Source organism: Phyllobates terribilis, unplaced genomic scaffold (genome assembly GCF_046119375.1).
Source record: "Phyllobates terribilis strain yellow unplaced genomic scaffold, ASM4611937v1 Scaffold_8__6_contigs__length_399053987, whole genome shotgun sequence".
NCBI classification, from domain to species: domain Eukaryota; kingdom Metazoa; phylum Chordata; class Amphibia; order Anura; family Dendrobatidae; genus Phyllobates; species Phyllobates terribilis.
In genome coordinates, this window is record NW_027362768.1 from 121,574,799 (window position 1) to 121,594,652 (window position 19,854).

Below are 19,854 nucleotides of genomic sequence, written 5' to 3' on the forward strand. Positions count from 1 at the left end.
GTGATGCTAGAGGTGTCTGTCAGCGTGAAAGAACCGCCCCTGGAGCTGACAGTCACCCAGTGGCCCCGGGACCGCCCTCGAAGGGGGAGGAGACGAGAGAAAAGAACAAAGATGGGTGCCGCCTGGAGCAGTCTAGAGCGAGCGCACCCGGAGGCAGGAAGCCTGGAGAGGAGTAGCAGAGAATCTCACCCGGAGATGGCGAGAGAGCAGAGCAGCACCGGCCCGCTGGCCAGGAGCCTGCTGGAAGAAGAGCAGAGCAGCACCGACCCGTTGGTCAGGAGCCTGCTGGAAACCGCGACCCCACTAGGCCTAGTGGAGGTCCTTGCACAGCTCCCCCGAGACCGGGAGTGTGCACAAACTGCCCTGGAGGGCCTCGCAAGGAGGATGGCCCGGGTACAGCGAGAGACATTGGCGGAGTGGAGCCGAGAGATGGCCCAGCAAACCAAGACCCGGAGCACGCCAGCCAAGATGAGGAGACAGACCGCCTCTGAGGATGGCGCGGGAGGACCCAAGGCAGGAGACGGCGCCGAGAAGGGAGCTGAACGCATGGAGGCAGGTAAAGGGGACGTCTATACCCCAAACCAGGACACCGCTTACCTGCCCCAGCTCCCCGTCGCAGAGCCCGAAAGTCCCCCTGCTGTGCCCGAAAACGCCATGTCACCGACGCAGACTAGGCCCCAACCGGAAGCCGCCGCCGTGACCCCTGTGACGCCATGCGCACCGACCCCGAGCGTGGCAAAACAGGAAGTAACACCAGCCTGGTCGCAGGGCCTAGAATTCCCGGGCGTCGCATCACCAACAGCGCCCCCTACCTCCGCGGAGCCTCCGGCCTGGCCGCAAGGCCAGGTAGCCCAGGGTGCCGCCGTCTTAACGGTGCCCTTCACCTTCCAGGTGCCCCAGGCCTGGCCGCAAGGCCTGGGCAACCCGGGCGCCACCACCACCGCGCCCGCACCCGTGAAACCAAGGGTGCCGCGTCTGGGAGAGGACTTGTTTGCCCAGCACACGTGGCCGGACGGGCAGCCTTTCATCTGGCCCCAGAAGTATTACGAACTGGAGCACCAGAGGAGGGTTGGGGCCATGTGTGCACCCCTGATTCCGGCTCCGAAGCCCGTAATAAGGATCTCGCCCCCGCTAGCGGAAGCGCAGTTTGAGTGGGACCCCACCGGAGAAGATCTAATGGGGTTCACTCAGGAAACCAGGGCAGCTGCAGCGGAGCGTGCTGAGTGCTGCCGCCAACAGCTCGAGGAGTTTGCGAGGGAGCGGAGAGAGAGGCGGGTCCGGGAACAACAGGCCCAAATAAGGAGCGCCGAGCAGAAGAGCCGAACCAGGAGGGACCCCCGTGCAGCGCACAGTCCCCGCACCACCGGGACTGTAATTAAGTTCAATATGCAGCATGGGTGGGGCTTCAACAGAGACCACAACACCCCCGGCGACGTCTTTGTCACGCGCAGAGATGTGGAGTCCCATCTGCCGGAGGGGCACAGAGGTCGTGACCTTTATATCGGGGACGAGGTCACCTTTACCCGGCACAAGTGTGCCAAAGGACCTTACGCCCTCCACGTGCATCGCCTGACAGAGGAGGAGCTGCGATGTGAGGAGGAAGAGCAAGAGGATCCGGACGGGTCTGAAGCTGAGATCCCCAAAGAAAGAGCAGGAGGAAGACGTTGTTGAGTACAGCGGAGTAGATGCTGTAAATAGTTGCCCGTCGGGGCACCATAAACTGAAACTGTTGGTGCTGCTAATATAGTCCCCGTTGGGACCAGCTGAGTGAACTGTTTACCCGTTTACCCTTAATCCCACAGGCTGAGGACTGTGAGCAGCCATTCCCTTCCCCTCCTTAACTGGCCGAGGACTGAGAGCGGCCATACCCTTGTAAATAGTTGCGCGTCCTAAAGCGCCCCCTACCGGTTTTATAGGGAAAACCAGTTTTCTAGAGAGACTGTCGCACTTTACCCGGTCACACGTTGCACAGTGACCGGAGGAGGAGCCTGAGACGACGAGAAAGTTTTATCTGCTAAGATATGTTATTTATATAATGTTTTATATGTTTATATGAAAATTTTGTATGTTTTTGGTGTTATGTCTTACAGCCCGAGGACGTGCTGTGATTTACCAGGGGGGAATGTAGCACCCTGAGGATTCGGCTGCTACAGGGGTATTGCACCTCAATCCAGAGGTGTGATATTCCACTCCCGGGTAAGGAAGGAGTGTGGATCTGAGCTCGGTAGGCTGCATGCACTACACACATCCCATTTCCGAGGAGCAGACCGACGGTACTCCCACTTAGAAATGTGCAGGTACGACCGAGTCTGTTCCTGGCTGGAGTGGGAGGGGGGTGGTACATCCCAAGTAGTGTAGGGGCAGATAGGGGGAGCAGCCTGAGTAAAGATAGGAGCTCATTGGGTGCTGGTCACCTGAGCTCACACATAGAGGGTGTATATAAGGTGGGCACCAACTAAGAACAGGGTCAGTTGCAGAGAGAAAGTCAGGAGCAGAGGAGAAGAGAGACCCAGAGTGAGAGAGGAGAGAGAGAGAGACTCAGAGGCACAGAAGAAAAGGACTCTAAGACCCCAAACTAAATCCCCGGGTGAAGAGTCGGCACCAGGGTACCGGAACCCAAGCTGGTGGGGGTAAAAACACTCCCCAGCCAGAGACCGGAGACCGTGGGCAGCGTTTGCCACGGTCACCCACCACATCCACCACGAAGGCATACCACGAGGAGGGTCAGGGAACCCAAGGCCAAGGGTGTCCCAACAGAAGGCCCGAGGGAGCTGGACCTGGGTGGATCAATAGTGGGGACGGCCAGAGAAAGGACTGAAGGAGAGCTCAGGGTCACGCTCCGGACTTATTTGGGAGTTGGCTGGATCCAGAACCTGGTGGACGCAGCACGGCTCGGGAGGTCACTCGAAGCTGGAGTGACCAGAACATCAGCAGTGAGTAAACATCCTAAACTGCATAACCCGACTCTGTCTCTGACTGCCGTCTACACTGCATCACCACAACTCCCATCCTCTGCACCTGATCCCCCTGAGGCTATACCCCACCCGTTGGGGGTTATACCATCACAAGCTGCACCTACACCATCAGCCTCAGCGGACCCTGCTGCAGCGGCGGCCATAGTGACCGCAACACAACGGGTGGCGTAGTCGACATTAAGAACTTATAACATCTGTAGGACTGCCACATACAACTGAGTTTGACACCCTGGGCACGGACCGGGTCACAGCCACTCGGAAGACTACAACCCCCATCTGATCCGGCTCCGGATATTCCCACTAACGAATATGGCCCAGGGGGCGCGTCAAATTCACCTAGCGCCACTCCAGGTGATTGACCTGTCAATCACCTAGAATGGCGCTGAGAAAACCCCGCCACTGGTAGTGCTGGAATAGTCACGTCTCTGGCTGTGATCCTCAGCCAGATCCATAAAGGATATTTTCTCTGAAATGCTGCAGAGGATGGCACTGACTTGCATTGGTGAGTTTGATCTGCAACATGGATCAAAGTAAGACATCTCTGTTTTTATTTTTGTGGACAGTCTGTTCGCAAAATAAAGGACATGTGAAAAGGCACATTTATTGTAATGGCTCTGTGATCGATCCTTAATAATAATCGATAGAACGAGTGCCAAAAAATCTGATGTGAAGTCCGCTAAGGCCGATTTCCCACAGTCTGTGTTCACTGTCTGTACTCAGATTGGATACCTGGCCCGAGCGTTGGGCCTGACAGAGCGATCTGCTGTATGCAACAGTCACACACTCAGTATTTTACATCAGTATTTGTAAGCTAAAACCAGGAGTGGGTGATAAATACAGAAGTGGTGACGTGTTTCATTATACTTTTCCTCTGATTGTTCCACTCCTGGCTTTCACTTACAAATACTGAGGTAAAATACTAAAAGTGTGAAAGTGGCCTTATACATGCCTATGATGGGGATCCTGATCCGAGCATGGACCATGTTTCATGGATGTGTGAAACCAGTCTGACACCCCCAGACCACCACTTATTATCCCTGTACGTGTCTAGTGGCCGTTCTCAGCACTGCAGCTCATCTCCTATTGAAGGGAATGAGAAATAAGTGCCGAGGTGCCAATTCAGATTTTTATTATTGATAATCTGAAAGTTGCTGCGACCAATGGTTGTGTCCTGGGCATCTAATGGTTAATGTCGCTGTACAGCCCGAGCGAATATTATGTAAAATGGAAATGATCCCATGTGTTTGGTCAACACCAAATCGTATCAGATTAGGCTCTGATAAATGGAAAATTCATTTAGGCCCGTGGACGTCATAGTGATATGTGGACGTCATGGTTATATGTGGACGTCATGGTGGCACGAGGGCGTCACGGTGGCTCTTATTCCTGTGGGCACACTCCCTTATTGTAATTACAGGTAATGAGAGAAGCTGACCTTAGATCTGCAGTAACCACAATGGCTTGTCATATGCCCACATCTAACGATCCGGCACATAGGATCCAGACCCATCACAGGCTACAGACATTTCCTTTGCATTCATCACAGAACTGTTACCTACTTATAGACAGGCACAAGGCACCACTGTGAGCATGTATGCCTTTAAGAAGGGGCGGGACCTCTGCATGACGCCAACCAATCAGTATGCGCAAACGTCTCCATTGTAGGACGCTATACCCTGACGTCACCAAACACGGAAGTGTCTTGCGTTCCAGGGTGGCTCTGTGGTCCCGGGCTGATGGAGTGGCCGCTGGCGGTGGCGGGCGGCTTTCTGCTCACGGTCCTAGCGCTGGGGCTCAGGATAGCAATGGTGCTGCAGGGACCCGGACACCACAGACCCGGCAGGAAAGGCCATGTCAGCCTGCTGGTGGTGGCGGGCTCTGGTGAGTGACGTGTGCACCGTTGAGGACGGGAGGGGGGTGATGCTGCAGGGTGGTCACACAGGACAGCGGGACAGTGCACGGGGCGTGTCATGTCACGTGTTAATAGGCTTATAGGGACCCCTGTATGAAGGGAGAGAGGGGCCTCATTTATGTACTGACATCAGAGGCCGCCAGACACTAGGTCCCATTCCTATAGCTCCTCTAGTCCTTTTGGGCTGCATGGACGTTGCACCTGGGGGGTCTCACGCAGCCCCCTGCTCTTAGCCAGAGAAGCTGCCGTATTTCCCCAGAAATCACTATGCAGATGGATTTGCAGCCAGACTGTGGCTGGACAAGTGGCTCTGGGAGCTGCCGCCACGTACTGGGAGCTGAGTGCTCAGGGATCGTCCTCTCCAGAGACACGGACACAATATCGGAACACATGTCCTTATTCAGGAACTTCATTCAGTCCCGTGGCCCCTCAGTGTATGACACCCGGCCCTTCACCATGCGTGTGTGACTGGGGTAACAAGTCAATTCACAACATTTCTTCCCTCCTAGATACTTCAAAATGAACTGTGATCCACGGCAACTCAGTTACAAAGTGGAGACCCCGTAACGTTACAGAGCGGGGTCACCTAGTGCTGAGCAGCGGAGGGCAGAAAAATCACCAACGCTCTGCTGACTCCATAACTGTGGAGTCCAACCAGCTGCATGTGATCCTTACATCACCAAGTGTCAGATACTGTGGCCTGCCCCACCAGTCTGAGCTATTGTTCTAATCCAATTTTATCTTCTGCCATCTACATCCATATAGCTACCTGTGTGATTTTACATCATTAGCTGGTTCTAGCAGAGCTCAATTGTCCTACCCTCCTCCACAATAGCAGTGCGGAGTTTTATCCTGCTGTAGACAGATCAGTGATGTGATACTGCAAATTCTGCTCTGTTGACGCATAAAGCAGAAGATAATCTTTTGTCATATGCATCAATAGTGACATTTACAGTTTCACATCGCTGAACTCTCAGCAGCAGGCAGTAAAGCTAGACTAATCTCATCCAGTGTGCACAGAGTTCCATCCTGCAGCACATCTCTTCTTTTAGCCCCCAGTATACAGAGCCATCCTGCGCAACATCGCTCCTCTTTGTTACCAGCAGTCAGGCATACCATTGCTTCCAGATACTGTAATAAAGGAGGCTCTTTCCCTCTCAGTAGAATATCTGGAGAGCTGCTCAGAGACCAACTCCATATCAATGCCTATGGATGAAGAATGGGAGGTCAGAATGTGGGGTCCCGATAATACTTTTGTCTGTATAGTGCACTTGTTGCTGCTGAGAGATTTCTACAAATGTATTAAGCCTCAGTGTTCCTCAGATCTCTCCTCTGACCTGATCTTTGATACCGTGTATCTATAAAGATAAAATGTGAGGATATGTGCACATAGGACCGATGCAGCCCCCAAATCCGCACTAAATCATGGAGATTATTTACACTGATCATACTGTAATACTCTGCAAAATTTGTGTCCGGAAAAATCTCATAATTATTTGCCTGCTTTGCTCAGACCCTTAGGACACACTCCCATGAGACAGTGTTGCAGTGGAAAAAAACATAATATGCATTGTTTCTGCAGATTTCACCCTGCATTGCAAAGGATGGAATTTGCGGTGACTTTTCATAGAATAGATCATTGTAATGCAGATTTCAAATCTAAAATGCTGGTCTATTCGCAAAGCTGATACTGAAGAACAGCAGAGCGTACTTGCCTTATGGGAATGTGCCTTTAGGGTAAATCCACATATATTGTAATTCCATGGGAAAATCTGTACGGCAAGTCCACGTCGAATTGTGCAGATTTACCTCTGTGCATTTTCTAGCATAAGCTCAAGAAAAAGACCTTGCTGTCTGGTTCTGACACAGAGAACTAGACTGTCACGGGTGTGTCAGAAGTGACAGACAGTCGCCCTGCAGTTGGTTGCAGGAGATCTCTATGTTTGGCATTACAGACATCTTCTTAGAGGCTGTCTCTAGGACCCAGCAGCTACCTCCCTCTGGCTAATTAACTCCCTGGCCTGGGTGCATAAATACCTGGTGTGTCTGAGAGGGAGGTGCCGGCGATATTCATTACTACTAGTGAAGACTTTAGCAAGAGCAGTACTTTGTCCTCTCTGGAGTTGTCTAAAGCTAAGCAATTTCCCCTTTTGTCCTTCCTTGTTGTCTATAGTGGTCAGTGGGGATCGACTAGTGCTCATCTCCTCCCTTCCCTAGCCTTAGCCATTCGCCAGGGAAAGTCAGGGTGAGGCACGCGTGCTGCGATTGATAAAGAGCCAATACAGGGATGTTAGTGGAGACAGGTGGACCCTAGATCAGCCTAGGAGGTCTCCACTCCCCCTTTCCCTAGTGTCTGGCCTCCCTTTCCCTCTTCCCTTTGAGTTGCACTAAGTCTTTCCCACACCTTAAGTGACATAGACTGTCTAAAATGCAGCAGATTTAACACATTTGTTCAGACAGTTTAACAAATCTGTCTAACTTTAGGTCTGTCTAGTATATTTTTACCCCATCTATTAGTTGGCTTGCTTGTGTCAGAAATGTGCGCCAACATTTTGGGTGCACCATTTTGCAAATTTAACCACGCCATTTCTCATTATTCCATTTCAGTTAGGTCACACCCCCTTGCCAGACAAATCGTAAAAATCATCTAAAACATTTAAAGCACCACTGGAGTGGTGCTTAAAATCCCTAGTCCCTTGTCTTATACTCGCCTTCTGGCATTTTCATCTTTTTTCGCCGCCGCTCCGGTCCATCTCCTGCAGTTTGAGACCTGCCGGCTGCTCCAGTGTTTCATGGTGTGCGACGGAGGTCACTAATCAATGTAAGTCTATGATAGCCATGTTCTGGCACTCATAGACTTACATTGAGTTCTTGTGATCGGAGCTTCTCAGTTCTGGCCAGTCAGACGCTGCGCTCACAAGATGGCTCTGTGGTACCGGAGAGGCACCAAAAAAGGGTGAAGACACCGGAGGGTGAGTATATGAACGGGGCAGGGGGCTTGCATTTAAAGCACCACTTCATCAGTGAAAAAAAAACCCGCTGGAGTGGTGCTTTAATAAATTATGGGCTCCAATTGATCAGGACTTACGTTTTATACTCCTTTCATCAATCTTAATGAACAGTGCACTGGAGTAAGATGCGACAAATTCATTGAGGTGTCTACAAAAACGACATATTGCACAGAAATTTAGCAACAGCTTCACTCCAGTTTTCAGGCAGAGACTGTTTGCTGAATCGTGCCTGTCATGTCTTGTGCCTGACGCATCTCCTGAGCCAGAGTTCTTGTGAGTTTGGTGCAGCTTTTAGCTGCCGTGCACCTCTACGAGAAAAGTCCTCCGGTCAGGAACTGGAGCACATTTCTGTCCTAACCTACTTGATAATTTGTTTGCAGATTTTCTTTTTCCCTATTGAAGCCGCTATGGAATGTCTGCCACAAATCTGTACTTAAAGGGGCTGTCTTCTTCTCTATCTTCAGGAGTTCACCTCTCCACAGCCTCCATGCTTCCTGCTTGCCGGGGAGCAGTGCCCTCCTGATTGACAGTTTGGACCAATGTCATGGTTGCACTGCTGTTCTGAACTATGCAGCTTTTCTCTGCAGCTATAGACGGGCGCGGGGGCACTGAAGCTGGTTGCATCCAGCCAATCAGTCAGCTTCAGAGGAACGCTTACAAGCTGTATTGAAAGGAGCTTGTAAAAGCACTGCTCTCCTTGCCATGGAGACTGACCACCAATGCTAGACTGCAGAGTTGACTGAAATCCTAGGCGACGAGCCGTAAACAGTAGAATTAAAAATTCCTCTGTTCTTGTAAATTACCATCACTTTGCAATTTTAACCCATTAATGAGATTAACCCTTAAATCCACAGAAGAATTGACACTTTCCTTTCCGTGTATTAAAAAAAAAAAAAGTCTCCAGAATGTGGACCAAATTTGTTTAATCTCATCCACTTGTCTCTTGCGGATATTAGCCATTTAAATCCACAGGTAAAATCTGCAGCATCTCCAGTCCAACCAAAGAGAGAACCCGAACAAAAGAGATCAAAGTAATAGAAAAAAGTAAATTAAAAAGCCTTTAATACAGGATGATTAGGCCAGTGGGTGGTACTGCAGAGACTGGCGCTCACACAAAGACAATGTATACAAATTAGAAAATCAAGTACAATTCTCATAGGTCTGGGATACATGATAGCAAAGGATCAATACATATAATATAATGCATGATTATATCAGGCATCTGGTTGCCACACATTGTATAACGAATATAATGGTATATAAGACTAAATAGTCACAGGAAATCATCACTGGAAGGAAAAAGTGCCATCTGCAATTTAGTATGAAACACTAAATGAAAGTGTCATGTGCAAATGTAAACACTAGAGCCAAATCCACCAGCACATACAGGTGCATCTCACTAAATTAGAATATCGTCAAAAAGTTAATTTTATTTCAGTTCTTCAATAGAAAAAGTGAAACTCATATATTATATGGAGTCATTACAAATAGTGATCTATTTCAAGTGTTTATTTCTGCTAATGTTGAGGATTATGGATTACAGCCAATGAAAACACAAAAGTCATTATCTCAGTAAATTAGAATAATTAACAAAAAACACCTGCAAAGGCTTCCTAAGCGTTTAAAAAAGTCCCTTAGTCTGTTTCAGTAGGCTCCACAATCATGGGGAAGACCGCTGACTTGACAGATGTCCAGAAAGCAGTCATTGACACACTCCACAAGGTCCCAGAGTTCCAATTTTTATTTGGAAATCAAGGTCCCAGAGTCTGGAGGAAGAGTGGAGAGGCCACAATCCAAGCTGCTTGAGGTCTAGTGTGAAGTTTCCACAATCAGTGATGGTTTGGTGAGCCATGTCATCTGCTGGGGTAGGTCCACTGTGTTTTATCAAGACCAAAGTCAGCGCAGCCGTCTACCAGGACATTTTAGAGCACTTCATGCTTCCCTCTGCCGACAAGCTTTTTGGAGATGGAAATGTCATTCTCCAGCACGACTTGGCACCTGTCCACACTGCCAAAAATACCAATACCTGGTTTACAAACCACAGTATCACTGTGCTTGATTGGCCAGCAAACTCGCCTGAGCTTAACCCCATAGAGAATCTAGGGGGTATTGTCAAGAAGAAGATGAGAGACACCAGACCCAACAATGCAGACGAGCTGAAGGCTGCTATCAAAGCCACCTGGGCTTCCATAACACCTCAGCAGTGCCACAGGCTGATCGCCTCCATCCACGCCGCATTGATGCAGTAATTGATACAAAAGGAGCCTCGACCAAGTATTGAGGGCATTTACTGAACATACATTTCAGATTTTAAAAACCTTTTTCAAGCTGTTGTTATAAAGTATTCTAATTTACTGAGATAATGACTTTTGTGTTTTCATTGGCTGTAAGACATAATCATCAACATTAACAGCAATAACACACAGAGCAGCCATAATGTCTCTATTAAATGAGGCATACATTTTAAAATAATAGATTTTATTATAGAAATACATATAAAACCATCTGATTAAAAATAAGCATAAGGTATCATTTGCAGCAGATAGGTTATGTCACTCTTCTTTAATTATATGTACAGTGGTGGCCAAAAGTATTGGCACCCCTGCAATTCTGTCAGATAATACTCAGTTTCTTCCTGAAAATGATTGCAATCACAAATTCTTTGCTATTATTCTCTTCATTTAATTTGCTTGCAAGGAAAAAACACAAAAGAGAATGAAGCAAAAATCAAATCATTGATCATTTCACACAAAACTCCAAAAAAGGGCCGGACAAAAGTATTGGCACCCTCAGCCTAATACTTGGTTGCACAAGCTTTAGCCAAAATAACTGCGAACAACCGCTTCCGGTAACCATCAATGAGTTTCTTACAATGCTCTGCTGGAATTGTAGACCATTCTTCTTTGGCAAACTGCTCCAGGTCCCTGATATTTGAAGGGTGCCTTCTTCAAACTGCCATTTTGAGATCTCTCCACAGGTGTTCTATGGGATTCAGGTCTGGACTCATTGCTGGCCACCTTAGAAGTCTCCAGTGCTTTCTCTCAAACCATTTTATAGTGCTTTTGGAAGTGTGTTTTTGGTCATTGTCCTGCTGGAAGACCCATGACCTCTGAGGGAGACCCAGCTTTCTCACACTGGGCCCTACATTATGCTGCAAAATTTGTTGGTAGTCTTCATAATGCCATGCACACGGTCAAGCAGTCCTGTGCCAGAGGCAGCAAAGCAACCCCAAAACATCAGGGAACCTCCTCCATGTTTGACTGTAGGGACCGTGTTCTTTTCTTTGAATGCCTCTTTTTTTTTCCCTGTACACTCTATGTTGATGCTTTTTCCCAAAAAGCTCTACTTTTGTCTCATCTGACCAGAGAACATTCTTCCAAAACGTTTTAGGCTTTCTCAGGTAAGTTTTGGCAATCTCCAGCCTGGCTTTTTTATGTCTCTGGGTAAGAAGTGCGGTCTTCCTGGGTATCCTACCATACCGTCCCTTTTCATTCAGACGCCGACGGATAGTACGGGTTGACACTGTTGTACCCTCGGACTGCAGGGCAGCTTGAACTTGTTTGGATATTAGTCGAGGTTCTTTATCCACCATCCGCACAATCTTGCGTTGAAATCTCTCGTCAATTTTTCTTTTCCGTCCACATCTAGGGAGGTTAGCCACAGTGCCATGGGCTTTAACCGCTTCCCGACCGCGCACTGTACATAAACCTCCGCGCTGCCTGGGCTCCGTGCAGCGCGGACGTTTAAAAACGGTGGGTGGTCTCGCAGCGCTCAGGACCCCCAGGGTCCTGAAAGCGCTGCAAGAGCGGTGCAGAGCGATAGCTCTGACAGGGAACATCATCGGGACCTGATTGGATCAGGTCCCAGTGATGTTAACCCTTTGCTGTCTTCTATATGCCGCGATCTATAGTGATCGCGGCATATAGAAGACAGCAGGAGGAGAGGGGGTGGTATACTTACCTCTCCGAAGACCCCTGATACCTTCAAAGACCTTGGGTTGCTATGGCAGCTGGAGGTCACATGACCGCCTCCAACTCTGCCATATATGGTGTCCTGCCAGCGTCAGCCTGCAGCTGAAGCCTGGCAGGACACACTGACTGTGTGAAGATCTCATGTAATGTAATATATGTCTATTACATTACATGAGATCAGCGATCAGAAAAATAAAAATTATTGTCCCATACAGGGACTAAGTAAAAATGTAAAAAAAAATGTTTTGAAACTGTTAAAAAAAATACAAAATAAATTAAAATAAATAAATAAAATATTAAACAGATAAATCCGTATATTTATGCAAAAATAAAAAAAGTACACATATTTGGTATCACCGCGTCCGAAACAACCTGAGCTATAAAACTGTCACACTAATTAACTCCTTCTGTGCACACCGTAATAAAAATAAATAAAAAACGGAGCAAAAAACTATGCTTTTTCCTCATATCGCCAAACAAAAAGTGGAAAAAAATGCGATCAAAAAGCAAAATGGAAATAAAAATGGTACCGCTGAAAACGTCATCTTGTTCCGCAAAAAAAAAGCTGCCATACAACTCCATCAGCCGAAAAATAAAAAAGTTATAGCGCTCAGAATAAAGCAATGCAAAAAAAATATTTTTTTCTATAAAATTGTTTGTGTAAAAGCGCCAAAACATAAAAAAATACAGTAAGTGTAGTATCGCTGTAAACGTACTGACCCGAAGAATAACGCTGCCTGATCACTTTTACCACACGCAGAACGGCATAAAAAAAACCCTCAAAAAGCAATTTCTGAATTGTTTCTTTGTTAATTTTACCTCCCAAAAAACGGAATAGAAAGCGATCAAAAAATGTCACGTACCCAAAAATGGTACCAATAAAAAGGTCATCTCGTCCCGCAAAAAACAAGCCGCCACATGACTCTGTCGGCCGAAATATGGAAAAATTATAGCTCTCAAAATATGACGATGCATAAACTAGATTTTGCAAAAAAAGCGTCTTTTAGTGTGTGACAGCTGTCAGTCATAAAAACCCGATATAAATCTGGTATCTCTGTAATCGCACCGACCCGAAGAATAAAGTAATCTAATCAGTTATATCACACGAGGAACGGCGTAAAAAATAAATAAAACCAATTCTTCACCTGCTACTGATTTGTTTATTATGTCTCCCAAAGATCGCAGTAAGGCTCTGCTCACATTTATCCTGCGCTCTGCGCTGAGCACTTACGCCAGAGTTTCCGTATAAATCTCTGAAATATGTGATTCAGCCGGAACCCATGATGGAAGATTCCCTGTAATGAGGCAGATATAGGCCACTGTGGACGCCGTCTAGCCTGTGATCCCACGGTGTCATTTGTTTTAGGCGTGCATAAAAGTGCGGTTGGCCACAGTTTTGTGCACTTCTGAAAAAAAGGACACCGCTAAACAGAGGCCAGACGGAGTCCAGAGTAACTCTGCTGCCTCATTACCGTGAATGGATCCCGCAGGGGTTTCATCTGAATTACATCACTTGGAAATTTAGATGGAAACCCCGATGTAAGTGCTCAGCCTAGAGCGCCGGATAAATGTTACATAAAATGTTCCCAATAAAAGCTTCAACTCAGTCCTGAAAAAAAGCTAGTCCCCACTCAGGTCCGTCATCTGTTAAAAATATAAGGGACTTCCAAGTTACTGGTAGCAGAAAGGCTCTGGAAAAGCGAAATCGCCCTTGCCCCCCAAAAGAAATTCAGAAAATTTTGTGCTCCCAAATCCAAATGCCTATTCTACAATAATTTGTTCTCCAATTGTCAAATAGCACTCCGTCCCCCCCAGATCTCGCCGTATGGCTGAGCGGTACGATACAGCCACATATGGGGTATTGACACTTTTAGAAGAAATTGTGTGACACATTTCGGCACCATTTTTACCCATTGCCCTGTGTGAAAATGTAAAATCTGAGGGTAAAACATTTTTTTGTGGTAAAAATATAATTATGTTTTCTTCACTGCCCAATGGTATAAATTTAAAAATACTCACTACTTCCCTAGATGAATTCCTTGAGAGGTGTAGTTTACAAAATGGGGTCACTTGTGGGGGTTTCTGCTGTTTCGGCATGTCAGCGACTCTTCAAATGTGACATGGTGTCTGCAACCTATCCCTGCCAACATAGCGCTCCTTTCTCTTCCGAACCCTGCCGTACACCAAAGCAGTGGTTTTCCCCCACATATGGGGTATCGGCTTGTTCAGGAGAAATTGCACAACAAACTTCATGGTGCAATTTATCCTATTACCCTTATGATAATTCAAAATTAAGGGATGAAAAACGTTTTTGTGGGAAAAATATGAAAATTTTATTTTTACAGCTCAATATTATAAACTTTTGTGAAGCACCTTGGGGTTCAAGGTGCTCACCACACATCTAGATAAGTTCCCTAAGGAGTCTAGTTTCCAAAATGGTGTCACTTGTGGGGGGTTTCCACTGTTTAGGCACATCAGGGGCTCTCCAAACGCAACATGGCGTCTGCTAATTATTCAAACAAATTTTACATTCAAAAAGTCAAATGGCGCTCCTTCCCTTCCGAGGCACGCCGTGCGCCCAAACAGTGGTTTCCCCTCACATATGGGGTATCAACGCGCTCAAGAGAAATTGCACAAAAAATTTTGGGGTCCATTTTTTCCTGTTACCCCTGTGAAAATAAAAAAATTGGGTCTAAAGTAACATTTTTGTAAAATAAGTTAAATGTTAATTTTTTTCTTCCACATTCCAAAAATTCCTGTGAAGCACCTGAAGGGTTAATAAACTTCTTTAATGTGGTTTTGAGCACCTTGAGGGGTGCAGTTTTTAGAATGGTGTCACTTTTGGGTATTTTCTGTCATAAAGACCCCTCAAAGTGACTTCAAATATGATGTGGTCCCTAAAAAAAATGTTTTTGTAAATTTTGTTGGAAAAATGAGAAATCGCTGGTCAACTTTTAACCCTTATAGCTCCCTAACAAAAAAAAAAATTGGGTTCCAAAATTGTGCTGATGTAAAGTAGACATGTGGGAAATGTTATTTATTAACTATTTTGTGTGACATATCTCTCTGATTTAAGGGCATGAAAATTCAAAGTTTGAAAATTGCAAAATTTTCGCCAAATTTCCGATTTTTTTTCACAAATAAACGCAAGTGATATCGAAGAAATTTTACCACAATCATGAAGTACAATATGTCACGAAAAAACAGTCTCAGAATCAGGGGGATCCGTTGAAGCGTTCCAGAGTAATTACTTCATAAAGTGACAGTGGTCAGAATTGAAAAAATTGGCCCGGTCACGAAGGCAAAAACAGGCTCTGGTGCGAAGTGGTTAAACGTCTTGATGACACTGCGCACGGAAGACACAGGAACATTCAGGTCTTTGGAGATGGACTTGTAGCCTTGAGATTCCTCATGCTTCCTCACAATTTGGTTTCTCACGTCCTCAGACAGTTCTTTGGTCTTCTTTCTTTTCTCCATGCTCAATGTGGTACACACAAGGACACAGGACAGAGGTTGAGTCAACTTTAATCCATGTTAACTGGCTGCAAGTGTGATTTAGTTATTGCCAACACCTGTTAGGTGCCACAGGTAAGTTACAGGTGCTGTTAATTACACGAATTAGAGAAGCATCACATGATTTTTCAAACAGTGCCAATACTTTTGTCCACCCCCTTTTTTAGGTTTGGTGTGGAATTATATCCAATTTGGCTTTAGGACAATTCTTTTTGTGTTTTTTCATTGAAGACAAATTAAATGAAGATAATATGAAAGAATTTGTGATTGCAATCATTTTCAGGAAGAAACTGAGTATTATCTGACAGAATTGCAGGGGTGCCAATACTTTTGGCCACCACTGTACTTATAAAGTCTAAAGTGCTAAGTGCTCTTATATATTAAAGGAAAAAATAAAGAGATGCTAAATAAGATTGAAAATGCAAGTTAAATGGAAACTGTATCTGACCATTGATGACTTGGTGTAATCCTCTTCACTATTTTCACTAGTTTGATTGTCTTCAGTCTGTTGCCATTATTTATTTATCCATTAGGAAAGTGTGTGCTATTTTTGAATTAGGCACTTGCATTTTCAATCCTATTTAGCATCTCCTTATTTTTTCCTTTAATATATAAGAGCACTTAGCACTTAGGCTTTATAATTAAGGAAGAGTGACATAACCTATCTGTTTGCTACATATGATACCTTATGCTTATTTTTAATCAGATGGTTTTATATGTATTTCTATAATAAAATCTATTTTAAAATTATTTATGCCTCATTTAATAGAGACATTATGGTTGCTCTATTAGTGTTTTGTGTTATTGATATAGGGGTTAATCAGATATTCAGTGACACTGTGTATTAACAGAAATAAAGACTTGAAATAGATCACTCTGTTTGTAATGACTCTATATAATGAGTTTCACTTTTTGTATTGAAGAACTGAAATAAATTAACTTTTTGGTGATATTCTAATTTAGTGAGATGCACCTGTATGTCATAAGTATCCAATCCAAAGCGTCATTCTTCCACAGTGTGGACAACATGTAAAGTGCCAGTGCAATAGGTGTTAACAGTCTAAGAAGAGCATAAACAAAATTCTCATATCATACCTATGTAGTCCCAGGAGAGCTGTATGGTACCTACCCCAACGCACGTTTCTGCATCGGCCTTCGTCAGGGGGTCAAAGTGGCCATAGTGTCTTCCTACTTTGAAGACGTCTTGCGTTACCTCTTCCATGATCTTTTACATTGATAGTTCCTTCATGTGACGGCTGCTCTTCACTAATGTATACTCCCATTGTATCTCCTTCTTAGGTGGACATACCACTGAAATCCTGAGACTGCTCAGCTCCCTGTCCACATCGTACTACCCAACACACTATGTCTTAGCTGAGACTGATAAGATGAGCGAAGAGAAGATTCATTCATTTGAAACGTCTAAGGAAAAGACATCGACAGAACCAAAGGTAAGTAGCTTGTCCCTGCTGATTCCTGCGGGTGACATTGCCCATTATCTGGCCAATAACTTAGGATTAATGTTGTTTGACTGACAGTTATCGGTGCAAATAATTGGATCAAAGCGGATCTTTCACCAGATTTCACAATACAAGCTGCATGATCTCTAAGACCTGATGAGGCTGGTGTACTTGCTTTGACAGTCTGCCAGAATGGCCGTATAATCTTTTGGGACTCAATACACTTGGACTCATACGCTGTTTCATTCTACAGCATTTTAAGAACAGAATTATAGAGCGATTGTGACTTAGATTTTCAAAGTAAATATACCAGTCTCATCAGGTCATTGAGACCAATTTAGTATTGTATGTAGTTTGTAGCATGAAATCTGGTGACTGATTCATATTAAACACTATTGCCCCATTTGCGCTCACATTTATGTTACTATTTTCTACCTTAAAGCCCAACGCAGAATATGCAGCGGGAGAGATCACACATGCAGGGAGCATCATGTCTACATCGATGCAGGAGAAAGGTGATAACACACAGGCTGACACAGGTGTCACTAGAAGGGGAAATCAGTCCAGGAATGAAGCTGTGCAGATGCATCAGACCAGGGCCGGCTCCAGGTTTTTCTGGGCCCCGGGCGAAAGAGTCTCAGTGGGCCCCTTTAATACATACCACGATTCATGATGCACAGATACCGCAGAGAAATATATATATAATACAATGCAAAGATTTCACTTCTTACATTACATGAGTGATATATATCGTAAATTCTACAATAGCTTAGAAACCAACGAATCGCTCCATATGGAATACTGGCTCCCATATAAGGCTCCATACGGAATACTGGCCCCCATATAAGGCTCCATACGGAATACTGGCCCCCATATAAGGCTCCATACGGAATACTGGCCCCCATACAAGGCTCCATACGGAATACTGGCCCCCATACAAGGCTCCATACGGAATACTGGCCCCCATACAAGGCTCCATACGGAATACTGGCCCCCATATAAAGAAGGCTCCATACGGAATACTGGCCCCCATATAAAGAAGGCTCCATACGGAATACTGGCCCCCATATAAAGAAGGCTCCATACGGAATACTGGCCCCCATATAAGGAAGGCTCCATACGGAATACTGGCCCCCATATAAGGAAGGCTCCATACGGAATACTGGCCCCCATATAAGGAAGGCTCCACACGGAATACTGGCCCCCATATAAGGAAGGCTCCACACGGAATACTGGCCCCCATATAAGGAAGGCTCCACACGGAATACTGGCCCCCATATAAGGAAGGCTCCACACGGAATACTGGCCCCCATATAAGGAAGGCTCCATACGGAATACTGGCCCCCATATAAGGAAGGCTCCATACGGAATACTGGCCCCCATATAAGGAAGGCTCCATACGGAATACTGGCCCCCATATAAGGAAGGCTCCATACGGAATACTGGCCCCCATATAAGGAAGGCTCCATACGGAATACTGGCCCCCATATAAGGAAGGCTCCATACGGAATACTGGCCCCCATATAAGGAAGGCTCCATACGGAATACTGGCCCCCATATAAGGAAGGCTCCATACGGAATACTGGCCCCCATATAAGGAAGGCTCCATACGGAATACTGGCCCCCATATAAGGAAGGCTCCATACGGAATACTGGCCCCCATATAAGGAAGGCTCCATACGGAATACTGGCCCCCATATAAGGAAGGCTCCATACGGAATACTGGCCCCCATATAAGGAAGGCTCCATACGGAATACTGGCCCCCATATAAGGAAGGCTCCATACGGAATACTGGCCCCCATATAAGGAAGGCTCCATGCAGGCTGTCCCCCCCCCCCCCCCCCTCCCCCCCACATAAAGCACTATGCAGGCTGTCACCCCCCTCTCTTTATAATGCCCCATGCAGGATGTCACCCCCCCCCTCTCTTTATAATGCCCCATGCAGGATGTCACCCCCCCCCATATTATGCCCCCATACATTAAAAAAAAAAAAATCAAATACTCACCTCACTCCTCCTCACCTGCTGCAGCTGCTGGGGTCCGGACTCCAGCATTGCCGGCGTCTTCCCGCTCTGTGCTCCCTGTGACGGCTCAGGGGAGCGCGCGGTGGAAAGACGTCACCGCGCCCTCTGACCTGAGACATCACAGGGAGCGCAGAGCAGGAAGACTGCGGATCTGCGGAGGCACGGGGAGAGGTAAGTATCCGGCTGCCGGGGCCCTGAGCAAGCGGGAGAGAAGGGCGGGCGCTGACACCGCTCTCCTCCGCCCATAGCCCGGCGGGGTGCGCGACCGCCAGTGGGCCCCTCTGCCTGCTCAGGGCCCCGGCACTTGCCCGGGTGCGCCGGGTGCTGACGCCGGCCCTGCATCAGACCTTGCATGCTATATTATTGAGAGATGCAAAAAAGGAGAGGAAGAGGCGCTACATGTGCATTATTGCAGATGTAATTGGAGATAACTGCTCACCTGGATGTGTTGTGTACGGCACAATTCCGGTATGTGTGGATGAGGGATCAGCGTGTGGCTACTGCTCTGGCCCCTGATCTTACACCTCTTGGGTGCAGGACAGGTATGCAATTGAAGGTAAAAATAGTGGTGTAACCCAGGCACTGCTAAAGGATGTCAGGGACTGTTTGGATAAAGGAATTTATTCATACAACGCTTTTCGGGGTTGGTTCAACTCCGAAATGCATTGCATGAATAAATTCCTCCATCCTGATGGTCATTGGCATCCTTTGGCAGCGCCCGGGTTACACCGCTATTTTACCTTCTGCTCCATATTACTGAGAGAGACACACAGATCTCACATCCAGCATGTATTACTGGGAGAGACGCTCCCATGTGAAAAATTCTGAAACCTGGATCAGGTTGCATACTGCTTATCAGGGGGTTTAAAAACAAATTAAGCAATGTGTATCACAGCCTGAAACTTAGTGCAGCGGTTTTAACTAAACATAACCACCAACTTGTAAAAATAATTTTTCCATGCCAAGTGTCTATAGCTTTTGGCAGGC

The 19,854-nt window shown here is 46.4% G+C and overlaps 2 protein-coding genes across 3 annotated transcripts in view; one reads left to right on the forward strand and one right to left on the reverse strand.

The window, feature by feature from the left end:
• Nucleotides 1-4,582, reverse strand: part of TLCD4 (TLC domain containing 4) — a 78,325-nt gene extending 73,743 nt beyond the window's left edge. The window contains exon 1 of one of the 2 annotated variants that reach the window (XM_073643244.1): nt 4,535-4,582. Coding sequence is in view for 1 of the 2 variants with exons in the window: in XM_073643241.1 (XP_073499342.1) it covers nt 4,411-4,485 (75 nt within the window). In the remaining variant the exon portion in view is untranslated. Of the gene's footprint in view, nt 1-4,410 lie in introns of both variants that reach the window. The other variant, XM_073643241.1, reaches the window with a different exon arrangement.
• A 60-nt stretch (nt 4,583-4,642) lies between these two features.
• ALG14 (ALG14 UDP-N-acetylglucosaminyltransferase subunit) overlaps nt 4,643-19,854 on the forward strand; it is a 46,786-nt gene continuing 31,574 nt past the window's right edge. Inside the window, exons 1-2 of the mRNA XM_073643245.1 lie at nt 4,643-4,856; nt 16,682-16,833. Coding sequence (XP_073499346.1) covers nt 4,712-4,856; nt 16,682-16,833 — 297 coding nt within the window. The 5' untranslated portion in view covers nt 4,643-4,711. The remainder of the gene's footprint in view (nt 4,857-16,681; nt 16,834-19,854) is intronic.